At 46.1% G+C, this 15,609-nt stretch overlaps 1 protein-coding gene across 5 annotated transcripts in view; it reads right to left on the bottom strand.

Moving 5' to 3' along the window:
• LOC116940917 (voltage-gated delayed rectifier potassium channel KCNH8-like) overlaps positions 1–15,609 on the bottom strand; it is a 122,594-nt gene that overhangs the window by 57,455 nt on the left and 49,530 nt on the right. For 4 of the 5 annotated variants that reach the window (XM_032951297.2, XM_032951292.2, XM_032951293.2 and 1 more), the window contains exon 3: positions 954–1,088. In XM_032951297.2, coding sequence (XP_032807188.2) covers positions 954–1,088 — 135 coding nt within the window. Of the gene's footprint in view, positions 1–953; positions 1,089–5,764; positions 9,273–15,609 lie in introns of those variants that run through there. The other variant, XM_032951295.2, reaches the window with a different exon arrangement.

Below are 15,609 nucleotides of genomic sequence, written 5' to 3' on the forward strand. Positions count from 1 at the left end.
CGTGACGGCCAGTGCACCACTGGACTTGTGGTCCAGAGGTTGCCGGTTCGATTCGCTCTTCCGGTGCACCGGTGCAAGTTAACTAGCCCTCACTCATCGGGGGTGGGTGGCCAGCACCATGCCCAGCCGCCTTTGTCTCCCCAGTGGCGTTCACACACCGCACCAAGCACTCATTTAAGGCTGAGTAGACCTAGGGGAGGTCCAGAACCGGTTCAGATAATCGTCACCGTTGAGCGGAATCGAACTCGGGTAGCCGGGTTCGTAGCACAGCGCACTAACCGCTACACCATCGCTCCCTGCAATGTGTATATAATACAAATATCCCTGTATAGCCTTACAGATTCTTGAGGCAAGTGCTGTTAGCGAGCACCTATGAAGATCGGCACAGCACACGAGGGGGTGGGTGACCCACACCACGCCCGGCCGCCTTTGTCTCCCAAGTGGCGATGTTTACACATCACACCAGGTACTCATTTGAGGCTGAGTCGACCTAAGGGATTCCCAGGACCGTTTCAGATAATCGTCACTGGTGTTGGCCTTGAGTGGGAATCAAACTCGGGTCGCCCGGTTCGTAGCGCAGTGCGCTAACCACTACGCTGCCGCTTCCCACTGTATGTGTCTGGGTAAACCGTATGTCAACCCATACGGTTTACCTATATTCCTGTACAGGGAAATTGAGTGTTCAGGTCCATGCGGCGTACAGCCGTTTCAATACGGGCAATCTTTTTTTAAAATCTATTTGTTTGTGTTTCTCCCTTGTGATGGGACATTGTAGGATGAACGCTGAGATGTATAAGGGTACGCGGTGACCAACAAGTCTGAATTGGTCTGTAATAAGGTAGGGCACTGATAAAGGGTTCACGGGTTTGTATATGCACTGCTTACACGTATAGCTGAAATCAAATGCGACCGCTGTGCAGTTTGCGAGGGCGCACGTCGCGAGAGCTACGCACCGGCCTCCTTGACGCCGTCCTGCGTCGGCCCTCGCTTGGTGTCCGAGATGTCCTTGAAGGAGGCGAGGAAGAGCACCACCTCTCGCTTCTCATTGCGGATGGGAACGATGTCCAGCAGGCACCAGAACGGTGAACCTACGGGGGCAATCATCGACATCGGCATCGTTCCAAAATCAGCATCAGCATCGTCATCATCGTCATCATTGTCCTCATTTTCATCATCATCATCATCTAACCCAAAAAAAACCTCTATTATGGATCATCATATTAATCAGAATTAACATCAGAATTACTATAATCAGTATTATAACGGCTGCCATTGTCATTGTTATCATCATACCATCATCATGAGCAGGAGCAGATTACGAGCTTTAACATCAGCATTACTATCATCATCAGCACACTGTGTCATCATCTCTATTTTTAAAGCACTTAATGATGTCTAATCCTTTGTTAGTTACACCATTTTTTTTGTAATTTAATGTCTGTAATCGCAATAAACTGTCATCGTGAGCGCTCTGCGTGGGATTGTATGTGAAAGGTGCACTGCCTATGAGTGATATAAAATGATGGGAACTAATAAGGAATAACAACAGCATGCCTCAAATTACTCGGTCTGTTGAGTCAGTAATAAAAGGGTGACACAAATCAGAGGAAGCACACGCGTGTGATCTTTAAGCATGTGACGAGACAGAGAACAGAGTTTTTTACATTATGAGACCTCCTTTGCCAGTAACAAGATATAGGAATAGGTTTTACCCTTTTAACTGGCACAAACACTGACACCTTTATTCAAGGCATCATGTTTGCAATAACCACAACACAAGCAGTCAAAATGCAAACAAAAAAGACAACTCTGATAATAATATGCACTGTCTCCATTGGTGTTGAACCAGAAGACGCCAAAAGGCGTCTTCTGGTCCAACACCAGTGGAGACTAGGCTCTAAGAAAAGCCGTCTCGGGTGTGGACCAATCAAATTTAAGGACAGTGCATATTATTATCAGAGTTGTCTTTTTTGTTTGCATTTTGACTGCTTGTGTTGTGGTTATTGCAAACATGATGCCTTGAATAAAGGTGTCAGTTTTTGTGCCAGTTTAAAGGTTAAAACCTATTCCTAGAGAACAGAGTTAACTACAAAACCAGAGACGAAGCCTCTTCGGCCAGACATGGAAACCAATGGATTATTAATGGTTTAAGTCAATGAGCTGTCATCGAGGGTGACATAGTGTCTGACATCCAGACTATACTTAACTACATAAACACTCACAAGACAGATGGGCTGGTGTATATTGACGCACAGATAGATGGATGGATGAGCTGATAAAACGGACAGGTAAACGAGGCGGGCATACACAAACCTTTTGCGCCTTGCGGTTTATGTTGTGACATGATGGGTGGGACTGCTCAAGAGGGCGACCACAGCAGAGATGGAGTGACAAGAATCAGCTCATGATGTGCAGAAGCGAGATCGATTGCTGCATCGAGAACACGAGGGGATAGTGGCAACTTGTGGAGGCCTTCGTCCAGCAGTGGATAGTTCATGGCTGAGGATTATGGGGCAATGCAGTAAAGGCAAAATATTTTCTCTTATTAAACGATTATGGGTTTTTTAAATATATATAATAAAAGAAGAGGCGCTGGGTTGTGGGTGTTTGACACATATCATGAAGGCATTCGTCATAGTACTAACAATTACAAATCACATATTTAGGTTTTATCATCATTAACCAAGATCTATCAACTGCTGGAGAAAGTGTTTCTCAAGCCGTTGGAACAATCCGTGTAGCTCCTGCACACGAGCTAATTTCATCACTCCATCTCCATGACAGACGTCATCTCCAACATGTTCCCAATCATATAAAGGCTAAAATGTAAAGGTGCCTCCGCATATTGTAAATTCGTGAAGTAGAATTCCATCATTCAGATGAGATTTCAGAATGTATACGACGATACGGTATGAATGCCAACGTCCGTAAGTATCTCATGTACGGTAGCCCGGTATAATTGTGAGGTTTACAGAGCTCATTTACTTGCATTTGAGAAGAGACATGCATTTCAATGTGCACTTAAACGGTGCAGCAATTGGTGACGAGGGTAGCGCAATCCCATTTCCAGTCTGCACGAGCATAGAAAATAGAACGATCTTTAATCCATCACGCAAACTGCAGAGAGTGAAGGGAGGCAGAAAGAGCGAGAAAGAGAACAGCAGAAGAAACATGAGCGGGGGTGGGGGGGGCAGCTGAGGAAAAAAATTAGATCAGAGAGGTGAACGGAGCGAGGCCACGGAGGACTGCGAAAGCAATGAGAGGGATTTTGTTGCGGCGGGCTCAGGCGAACGGGACCCTGCTCGTTACAATTATCTGTAGCCGTGGCGTTGCGATAAGGCTCGTCCGAAAGCCATCATTTTGGCACCGCGCGGCCTTGTGAGCGGCGCAGCACCGCGAGTTAACGAGACGCCGGGGAGCTCGCGTGTGCCCGTGCCAGTGCACGGGCACCGTCGCTGGCCCTCGACGCTGTGCGCGTCTGCCCACCTGGAGAGATTGCGGAATGTGCATCGCGGCATCGCGCAGGGCAGCCCAGATAAATGCTTCCGAATGCTGATACGAGAAGGCCAGGCTGATGCGATCTCACATTTAAGCTGCGGGCAATAATGTCGCGGTGCTTAGAGCACGGAGCGGCTTGCAATCAGAATGTTACGAGTTCAAATCCTCGGTGAACCACTTTAGAGGGAAGTCAACATTAATTATGCTATAGAACGACCTGCCCCCTGCCATATTAATGTGCAATTTGCACAACTGGCTTAGGGCCATCAACAGGAGGTGAGTGCCACCTCATACTCAAGTTAGTGAGATCCGAATTAGACTTTTTCTGAATAACGTTGTTCACCACACACCAGATAACCTTTACAAGATGTGGCATTCTCTCTTCATTTTCCTTACTGCGGGCTATATGTCATTCAAATAGCGTTGGTGGGCAACCACACGTGAACACACTCGCACCTCAGTCACTTCCGTCACTGCAAGAGGACCTTTGGATGACCAAAGTGACGGAGCACACTACAATTAGAACGGCAATGTTACCAGCTCAAACGTATAGCCCATCTAGCATCCGATTAGTGCAGCTAGGATGCTTGTCGTGACGGACAGATGTTGCTTGGGGCCTGTTTCCAAATTCGTAGTCCTCATGTTGGTGGTGGGCCACATATCAAATCAGGACACGTGATCCGGGGGGCTCTAATTTCTCTACCCCTGGACCAAACCAAATATATGCAACTTAATCCGTCTCGCTGGCAACTTCACGCTATCCCACCGCCGCTGTCCACAGTTTTTTTAGAATGAATCACGAAACACTTTGTGCGACAGTCCCGTGAAAGGAAGCCAAGGGAAAACAATACGAGCAACATCTTGGTTTACTGTGCAGCTGATAAAGCGCGCTTAATTCTCATATAACAAGCTTTTTTTGTAATTAGATCTTTTCATGGCGGAAAAGTTTACAACAGAGAACATTACACAACTTTTAAAAGCACATTTAAACATAAGCAATGGATACTAATTTCTGGCAGAATCAACAGCAGTGTATGCCAGCAGTTGCTATTACATAATTACTTGGATACTGTTAGTCGTGAAGGATGAGATGTCCTTTTGTATGTAACAAAAACAAATATATCTCATTTATCCTTGGCCTGGTGGGAAAAGTGCTGTTCATGACCACCGACTATGCATGCGTTGAACGATGCACCAATTAAACGAATAATAATTGTTAGCCATGGACAATCCACTGCTGGATGAAGACCTTTCCAAGTCCCAGCCATATCTCACGATCGAGCAATGCGAGAAGTCATCGAGTGTCTGCACACAAACAATTTCATCGCTCCATCTCCTGGGTGGGCGTTCCTCTTTGGAGACGCTCCATTCCTTGACTGCCACTCCTTTATTAATCTTGGCCATTAATCACTTCTAGCCGTGTGTTGTACCCAAGTCCACTTCATCTTAACAGTTTGGATGTCGTTAACCTGCACATGTTCTTTAATCCATGCGTTCCTCTTTCTGTCTCTCAGTGTAATCCCAAGCGTGCACATCTCTGTGGTTTTTGTTGTGCATTGAGAGATGCACGCATGGAATTATGAAGCAGCGGCCTTTTTCATCTTAATCATCTTACTTTAGACGTGATTAATGCTCTACGAAGCAGAACACAGCACGCTACTTAAAGTCAATCATTGTACAAAAAGAGCCTTCGAAAGTAAGCTAAAGCACGCACTGATGTGAAATAAAACGAGACGTTTGGTTGGCCATGATGCCGCTGAGCCAGCAGATCTTTATTCGCAAAGCAGCGTGGCCGCACGCCTGACCGTGGCGCGTGCGAGACGACGGGGAGGGACCTCCCCCCCTGGGAGCACGGAATATGAACCACGCCGCAGGCTCGACACAAAGCAGACTCCACAGCAAGCCACCGCTGCTCACCAGAGCCGAAACAAAAAGAACAGACGCGAGAACAGCCCCAAGCGCGGCAGTAACCGACCGTGACACCGCAAGCGGCAGAAGCGCTAGGGGCAAAGGTGCAGCACCGCAATTCCCGGCTCGCACCACTGCTCGTGGAAGGGGTCGCCGCGAGACGGAGCTCTGGAGAGCCCCCCCCCCCCCTCTAGAGCGTGTTTGGCCAACTCTTCTGCGCTGACTAGACGGAAATACCCCGCACTCCGCACCACCACAATCCCGACCTGCCGTGTCGTGTACCCCGTCTATACTGCTGGGTGGACAGCGATGGGGGGGGGGGGGGTGGTGATTCAAGCAACTCACACCATCGTTTCACCTGCTGCACGACGAGGATGTTCAATCGAAGCGGTTGACCTCCGCATTGCAGCCCTCGTTACACCGAGGGCTGCAGCCCTCGTTACACCGAGGGCTGCATCCCGGCGCGTTGCAGCGACGTAGAAATTATCCGGCGTTTCGGTCACTGGGCACGGCGCGGGCGAAGTGCCGCTAATGTGAGCGGCGACGTGTCCGGCGGACAGACACTCCGTACACCAACACCGGCTCTGCTTATGTAAGGTGATTACCGCGCGAACGGCGTGCGTTCGCCCCCCCCCCTCCCCCCCATCGCGTTCCACTCGATCGTTTGACGGTGCCGCACACGCCGCATTCAAATTTGCAGGCACCGTCTCCCCCCCCACTGATCGTTTTAAGAGCGCGCATTTAAGGACTCGATATTTTTTTTGCGCTCAATCCGCAACTCGACAGTGTCCCGAGCGCAGCGCTGCGTCGCAAGGGAATTGTAATGAGGAGCGAGTGGACGAGTCGATCGCTGCACCGCGCCGGGTTGCCGCTGGAAAAAAGCGCAGCGTGTCCGCTCGCGCGCGTATCTTCGACCGTGTTACCAACGCCTTTGACATGAACCCAATTCCCCGCTGCACACGTGCGCATTTGTCAATCCACGGCTGGATGAGGACCTTATCCACACGCTGCACGGCGCGTCGCGTACACAGTTGGCACGATACATCGCCAACATACACACACCGCCCTGGTTAGTGCAAGTTGGTGGCAGCGGAGAGGATGCACCACCCCCACCCTCCCAGATATTGATTTTCAGCACTGCCCTTTGCTGTCCACCACGTTTCAGTTTTTCATTTCAGTTTTCATTTATTTGGTATAGCCCTGTGAGCCATTCGGCTCTTGAATCGGGTGCAACCACAACAAACAAAAAACAAAAAACATGAACAAGCAAACATCTTAAAGTGACTATGTGACTGTGGAAACAGAAAATCCAGGAAAAACAGCAAAATATTCCTGAAAAAACACCATACACCAACGCTGTGTGCAAAAATCCCAATGGGATGCAAGTCAAACAACAAGCACAAGACAACTTAGTTTAAAAGCCATCAGTCTAACTCCGTACTACAACAAACAAACATGGCCAAACCAAAAAACTTTTGGACATCACCAAAATAAAGCCATAAAAGCAATGTAACAGTGATTATAGGGACTTTGACCGAATTTTCACAATAAACGACAAACAACATGTAACACCAAACCCTAGAGCTGGCTGCATGAGTCACTCCACAACAACAGGAGCATCAGTCGGAGTATTAATTTTTTCAATGCACCTTTAAGATCAGCACACTAAATCTGAATACAGATCATACTTTGCAGCGGTCATCCGGAGCAAAACATTTTATTTTATTTTAGGCCACTGAATAGCAGTGGCAGCTAGGGGTGTACAACTCCTCCAGAGCAGTTTTGAGTGAAGATCGCATAGGTAGTGATTCAAGTTGCAGTTTATTGGCAATAGCATTCCAGACCCTGGGGGCATCAATAGCAAAGGCCCTTTCTCCAGTTTTTGTACCGCAATAGGGAATGTGAAGCTGGTAAATGAGCGAAGACCTGAGGTCAAATTTGTTCTTTGAAACAGAGAGATCCAGTAGGTAGTCTGCGGATTTTTTAGTAAGTACATCGTGAATAAATAAGATCTGGTGCACAAGCCGTCGAACATTAAGAGATGTTAAGTTGCCCCAATGTAGAGATCACAGTGGTGAGTCCTATATGGGCAGTTCAATGCAAATCTTAAGGCCGAGTGATAGATGGAATCAAGCTTCTTCAGTACAGTACTTGGGGCTGATTTATACACGATGTCACAGTAGAGGCAGTATGGTAGCTTTGATCAATTCCAAACGGAACAGAAAGGGGAAGCAGTGATTGTGTCGATACAGAAAACCAATTTTTATTTTTGTCTTTTTACCAATATAATCAATGTGATCTTCAAAATTCAGTTTTTAATCCAGGATGACCCCAAAATACTTATAGATCTTGACTTGCTCTATTTGATAATTATTTAAGGAATGTTATTGGGGAAAAATAACTTCCTGTTTAGTCCTGGTGAGAAGCATAGCACCTTGGTTCTGGAGGTATTCAGAACTAGTTTAAGAGCAACTAGCTGATGTTGTAGTTTGTTGAAATCACCCTGGAGCTTAGCAATCACGTCATCCAGAGAGCGGCCAGCAGAAATCAGTATCGTGTCATCTGCAAAAAGATTTACCCTGGAATGATCCAGGTCAGTGCCAAAGTCATTGACATGTAGAGAGAACAAGAGGGGGCCGAGGATGGAACCCTGTGGAACACCTTTTGTTATCTTAACACTGTTTGATCTCCAACTATCTGTGAATACAGTTTGGGTGCGAGAAAATAGGAATTTTTTTTACCATTTTACTGCGTTTTCGGAAAAACCGAGGCAACTTAGTTTACTAAGCAGGGTGTTGCGGTCTACTGTATCAAAAGCTTTGGACAGGTCAAGAAAAAGACAGGCACAGGTCTACTTATTATCAAGGCTACTGTAAATGTGATTCAGAGAGTCTAATGCAGCAGATGTGGTGCTGTATTTTTTTACGGAACCCAGATTGTTTTAGATGTAGTAAATTGTTGGTGGACAGGAAACTGCTAATTTGGTAGTTCAATAATTTTTCAAAAATTTTCATCAACGGGGACAAAATTGAGATAGGTCGGTAGTTATCTGGATTATCTTTAGGGCCCCCTTTGTGAAGTGGACGGACATAGGAATGAAAATATGAGCTATAGGTTTGTATATTAGGTGACCACCAGTTAGTAGAGCAAATACGGGAATACTATCTGCTCTGGTAGAGGAGGACCCTTTGAGGTAGGACAGTTGTTTCAGAACATTACTTTCGTGGATTGGCTGGAAACTAAATTCGTTTAATGTTTGGACAGGGGTGTAGGAGTTTGCATGAGCAGGGGTGACTCCCAATACATTATCAAAAAGATTACCAGCTTCAGAAAAATGAAGGTTAAAATTGTCAACTATTTTTTGGGGATCTGAAAAATATTCCCCATTTCGGTTAAGCTCAACGGGCAGATTATCTGTTTTGGATGCCTTTTAGATACATTTGATTGTTTTTCAGAAAATCCTGGCATTTCCATGCGATTCCAGGAGAGTAGAGGAAAAGTAGGCATTTTTTGCATGCCTAATTTTTTTGACGCATCTATTCCTTAAAATCCTGTATTTTAGCCAGTCATTGACCATATTACTTTTCTGAGCACATGCCCAAGCCTTTGCAGAGCGAATCTTCAACGAGGTGAGCGTCCCTGTTGACGATGTGTGTTGTTTATTTTTCTTGTATATTTTGATTACAAATTAAAGCTTAATTATTTTTGATATGTTGGTATTTGGATTTTCTGCAACCAAATTAGGACTATAAGTTAGGTTACTTGGCATGCTCTGATATTTTGATTTAAAGCTTTCGTGACTGCAGTAATTCATATTCTTAGCTCTTTCGTTAAAGTCACGTTGAACGAAAACAATAAAATATATAAAACAATAAAAAAATTCTCACGACGTTTTGACCATAACACAAACGGTCATCATCAGGTGTGAAAAAACCAACCGCAAGAAACATTTGAAAGAAGTGGCGGTTCGCATTTATTTATTTTTAAACGGTGTTTGTATTTATTTTTTTTAAAAAACGTTAGCATCACGGGCAGCGATTTGGCAGTTTGTTTAGAAGGACGAGTCCATCTATGTTCTGAAAAGAGGAGGGGGGATACGAATAATTAATGTATGCTGTCTGAAAGCCACCGTAAGCGTGAACAATCAATTAAGCCCTGAAATGGTTTATCATGACTTTACCGAAAGAGCTAAGAATATGCTCTGATATGTTGCTGTTCCTGTCATTGTTTAGACCCCAAGCGAGTCAGCATTTAAAACGTTCATAACTAATCTGTTCAAATCTCATAGAATGTGAATAACATGTCTACAATTATTGTGTTCTGATTGCTGGCACAATTGTGCCCTACATTACATATATTGAATGCTATCCAACACTGGGGAGAAGTCTGACTTTAAGTTCAGACCCTAGCTGCTGCCATAGACGTCTCCAATCTGTGATGTCACAGCCACATGGGTGGTATCTCTAACATCAAGTGACCTACGACGTTATTCTCAGGTTAACACAAATAATTTAAGTATGGTCATTTGACCCCAATGACCTACAAGGCATGGGGAGCCTTTATCAAGCAGTCGATTTATACAAATGGGCTGTACATAAACATGGTTGTGTGGATTAGAGGTTAAATATCACGGTTAAGGCTGGCGATTATATTTAATGCAATAGGCAGTTGGAATGAACATGTTCGAGTGGGTGGATGAGTGAGTGATCTGACGCACGCGTGAGTGGGCAAACAAGCGAGAGAGTGTGTTTGTAAAGCAACAGGCACGAAAGTGATTGGATTGGTACAGTGAGTGGTCAAATATGTAATAATTGAGATGAGTGATTCAAAAGGTTGCTAAATCTTAGCGTTTTTACAACCTCCCCAGGCCCTCCAACATCAAGCAGAAACTTCTCCCTCCCAACAACATGGACAGACAACGCAAGTGGGCTGAGATCTTGGAGGACTATGATGGTAAGTCCCAGATACCTGCAGCACGTGGCTTATATGCAGAGGAGGCGGCTCCCTAATTAATTACTTTTAGTAGACGTGGCTTGGTGGTGATGGGAAGAGGCAACGGTCAAGTGTAGCAGAAAGCATGGATTTAGATCAGAGTTTCAGCCATATTTGTTTAAATGGGGGTCTCAAGTTTATGGAATTGATGATCTCAACATGCTTACAAAAATGACTCGTATAGTTTTACTGCCATGTGATAAATGTCTCAACAGCAGGTCCTGTTGTGTGGTAAGAGATAATTACAGGGATCTCAGAATTAGTTCCGTAAATCTTCATGTGCTTCGTTCTCTAATTAATTATTCATCCTTTGAATGAATCTCCTGTTCTCCACACGAGTCGTGGCGCCAGTCGACCACGTGGGGGGGACGAACCCCGCAGCCTATAGCAGCCCGTTTGTGCACGGTGACCACCCCCCCCCCCCCCCCCCCCCGTTGCATGTGTTCAGAAGTTCCCGACGACTCACTCGGAAGGGCTTTCGCCTTAGGTTTATTACAAATCTTAACAGTGCACGGGGGTGAACAACTTCCCAGGGGATTGTGGGTCCCGGGCCGGGTCCCGACACAGCCGGCTGCCCTGTGCTGTCTCCTCTGCGCCGGCCGTGGGATCGGCCAACACGGCCGGCCGAGAAGCACAGTGCCACGTCCAGCCCTGGCACTGTGCCCTCTCCCCTATCCCTACCCTCTTGGCCCTGGCTCCCCCCGTTCCACCCTTCTCGGACCCTACTCTCCAGCTACGACTCCGCCGACGTCACGGGGTCTCCACTTTATACTTGAGGAGCCGTGACGTCATTCTGCTGCCCCGAGCGCGTCACGTCACGTGACGTCAACGCACTGAACAGCACACGTTGACGCCACTTCCCCCATTCTACTCCTCCACACATGCACTATACAGGTTCCATCGTGCTTCGATGCTTCCCCCCCCACCCCCCCGGGGTGATTTGGTTGCAGGCATTTTTTTTAAGACAACCATTTGCTATCCGACCAATTTGTCTGGTTAAGCATTCGCGGTTTTTTTGTTTCCACTGCATCGCACAACGAAATGCTCCGCGTGAACTCCACCGGCAGTAAAAGCAGCGCGTAAAGGCGTTCCAATTCCATTATGCGTAGCAGTGCCATCATGCTGCCATGGAACACGAGCGTGTGGGTTGGCACGCGTGGGGCACAGGTGGCACATTCTCAAAGAGAAAAAAATCGGAGAGGCTTGTTGTGAACTATTACCCATGGCCGACTGACTAAAAAAAACCGAGTCAGTCAATTTTGTGTCGCTGTCCGGTAATGGTTGTTCACTGGCTGTCAGGTCTCACACTCGGGTTAACAACAAACAGGGGCGAAGCCAGGATTTTGACTTGGGGGGGGGGGGGGGCTGACTTCGATATTCTGAGATATCCAGTGTTTATGTTTTGTGTTTTATACACAAATGTATAAAACATGTTTTATTGGATTTGAACGCGGAGTTTATTAATAGGTCGGAGCCGCTGATGTGGCTAATAAGTTCGATAAGTTCGAAAGGCTGCCGCTCAAGCAGCCTGCAGGTCAGCACAAGGTGGCAGCCTGCAGGGCAGCACACAAGGTGGCAGCCTGCAGGCAGCAAAAGGTGGAAGCACAAGATGACAGCACAAGGTGGCAGCCTGCAGGGCAGCACACAAGGTGGCAGCACAAGGTGGCAGCCTGCAGGGCAGCACAAGGTGGCAGCCTGCAGGGCAGCACAAGGTGGCAGCCTGCAGGGCAGCACAAGGTGGCAGCCTGCAGGGCAGCACAAGGTGGTAGCCTGCAGGGCAGCACAAGGTGGCAGCCTACAGGGCAGCCCACAAGGTGGCAGCCTGCAGGGCAGCACAAGGTGACAGCCTGCAGGGCAGCACGAGGTGGCAGCACAAGGTGGCAGCCTGCAGGGCAGCACAAGGTGACAGCCTGCAGGGCAGCACGAGGTGGCAGCCTGCAGGGCAGCACAAGGTGGCAGCCTGCAGGGCAGCACAAGGTGGCAGCCTGCAGGGCAGCACAAGGTGGCAGCCTGCATCATTTTGCAGCAGCCGGATATTCGGTTATCACGATTACCGACTTTCCCAAAATTCCAGGGGGGGGGGCTGAGCCCCCACCCCCAGCCCCCCCTGTGGCTCCGCCCCTGACAACAAACAACCGAGACGGCCATCGCTTCGCATGCTTACAACAAATATTATCATAGTATGTTTTTTTTTGTTTGTATTCTGACCACAAGTATTGTGGTTAATGCAGACATGATTCCTTGTAAAAGGTTTCAGTTTGGTGTTTTAACATCTCAACACCTGTTTTGGTACCAGAAAAAAGGGGAAAACCTATTATCATATTTTGGTACTGGCAAAGGAGGTCCCATGATGTAGCTGCTCACCCCGAGCTCTCATTACTCTGATAGTGGCATTGTCTTTGTGCTGTGTTCACCTTTTGGCGTCTTCTGGTTCTAACACCGTTTTGAGACTAGGCTCAAAAGAAAGCTGTCTCTGGCGTGGACCAATCAGTTTCAAAGACAATGCATCTATTATCAGAGTAAGTTTTTTGTTTGCATTCTGACCAAAAATATTGTGGTTAATGCAGACATGATTCCTTGTAAAAGGTTTCAGTTTGGTGTATTAACATCTTAACACCTGTTTCGTTGCCAGAAAAAAGGAGAAAACCTATTCTCATACTTAGAGCTGTGCCGCAGCATCTGTCTGAAACACTCTTGCTTCTGACATTAGATGCCCATCGGAACTGCACTTTTAAATATAAGTTGAAAACGTATTTATTTCGGACAGCTTTTTGTGTATAGTCTGTTCTGCTTCACCCGCACCTCTGATTAACACGGTTGCTATGTACGATGCGAAAGAGGTCCAATATAAATTCATTACATACATGAAGAGGTTAGTTAGTGTGCAGCCCTTCATGTGCCAGGAGTGGTGACGGAGTGTGGAAGGTTCTGAAGTCTGTTTATTTTTGAACCAGGGCACTACCCTTCCCTGAAACTTGTATCATCACTAGCAACTGCCATGATCTATCCACTGCCGAATGAAGGCGTCTCCAATTCTCCGCAATCTCTCATGATCTTGAGATACAGTAAACCATGGAGCTTCTGAACGCAAGCCTACTTTATTGCCCCTTCTACGTAGTGGATGCACTCTTGGGCAAGTTTCCTCCATTAGCAGCCACTCCGTAATTAGTCTTGACCACTGTCCATCATCCCTTCTAGCAACATGTCCTTCCCAAGCCACTTATATTTCACGACTCCCAAAATGATCTACGTTATTTGCGTATGTTCTCTCGTCCATGTGTTTACTGATTCTGACCACAAGTATTCATTCTGCTCTTAAAAATAACACCATGTGCGAGCTACTGCTATTCGTCCAAGGTTCGCCGCTCTTCATCCTTTCACAGAAAATACTTGTGCAAACTATTAATTCTACTTTTCTTATTTCTTGGTGGTATTGAGCTTCATCCTGGCCCAAATGAAAAGAACTCGTATAATTCTGTAGATTTTTCTGGCAGGAAAAGTGCTGGTGTTCTACATGTCAACATCAGAGGGCTTGTGATTAAATTAAGTCAACTAAAACTAGAAGTGGCAAATCTTGACCCGGACATTTTTTTGCCTAACAGAAACATTTCACACTCCTGCTGTCAATGACTTGCAGATTGCGATTGACAACTACAACCTTTTTCGGCTTGACCAAGGATCTAAAGGAGGTGGAATTGCCATCTATGTTCGTAATACTGTTGCATGTTCACTAGCTCACCCATTAAATTTAGATTTAAAGCTTTCGTGACTGCAGGGATTCATATTCTTGGTTCTTTCGGTAAAGTCACGTAGAAGGGAAACAATAAAATAATAAAAATATAAAACAATAAAATTATCACGACGTTTCGACTGCAACACAAGCAATCATCATCAGGTGTGAAAACCACAGCAATAAATTTTGAAAAAAAGTGGCGGTTATTTTTAACGTTAGCACCACGGAGAGCGATTTGACAGTTTGTTCAGATGGACGAGTCCATCTATGTTCGGAAAAGAGTAGGGGAGAGACGAAAATAATGGATGCGGTCTGAAAGCCACCGTGAGCGTGAACAATCAATTAAGACCCGAAATGGTTTATCAAATCCTTCCAATGATTGCTAAGCCATAATCCATTTTCTCGGTTGAAATTGTCTCTGTGTTTGTATATATGGATAGCCTCATGAACGAATCTCATGGTAGCTAGATGGCTTGCAAAGAACCTCTGTCTAAAAGATGTGATTCCGGACATACAGTACCCTGGCGTCTACAAACTAAGTTGCCTCTGTGGTAGTAGTCACATTGGAAAAACCAAACGACATGTCTCAGACCGCATTTGTGAACACAAAGCAGACCTAAAACACGGTAGGACCAACACCTCGGCCGTGGCAGATCACTGTTATAATTCAGTAGGCTCATATCACATTGACTTCTCCAAGAACCAAGAATATAGCTCACTCCTTGTTTAAAAAATGTTGCTTTGAAGGTCTGGCTCTCAGAATAACTCTCCCAAATAATAAACAGATATTGGTAGTGTGCTGCTATCGACTGCCTAGGGGGAAGGATGTTGAAGCTGCATCTGCACAGAGAGCTTTTGGAGGCCTCCCTAAAGGTGAAATAGTTTTAGTGGGTGATCTAAATTCGAATTGGCTAAACCCGCCGGCCGTGGCCACAAATTTTGCAGATGAATTTAATCTGTTTCAATTAATAAATGTCCCCACAAGACCCAACCTAAAAAATCCAGGACAGTCATCTCTGCTTGACGTCCTATTGACAAATGGCCCTCACAATTTCACACTGACTGGTGCTCTGGGTAATAACCTTAGTGATCACTCCTTCATTTTTGGGGTGAGATCATCAGCCAGACCCAAAGCCCCCCCTAAATTGGTTGAGAAGCACTCTATGAGACACTTCATCACTCAGGCATTTACTAATGATGTGCTTCACTCGGATATTGACAAGGTCTGTGATATCCCCAACCTGACTATGGCTTGGGAGACCTTCAGGTACAAATTTTTAACAAACATGCTCCGTTGGTTAGATTTAAAACTAAAGGCAACCGCCCACCATGGTTTGATCCTTTGATTACAAAGCTCATGAAAACTAGGGACAAGGCTTGGGCATGTGCTCAGAAAAGTAATTTGGTCAATTACTGGCTAGAATACAGGATTTTAAGGAATAGATGCGTCAAAAAAATACGGCATGCAAAAAATGCCT

This window comes from Petromyzon marinus, chromosome 10, assembly GCF_048934315.1.
Source record: "Petromyzon marinus isolate PM22_M1 ecotype Great Lakes invasive population chromosome 10, UKy_Petmar_22M1.pri1.0, whole genome shotgun sequence".
NCBI classification, from domain to species: Eukaryota; Metazoa; Chordata; class Hyperoartia; order Petromyzontiformes; family Petromyzontidae; genus Petromyzon; species Petromyzon marinus.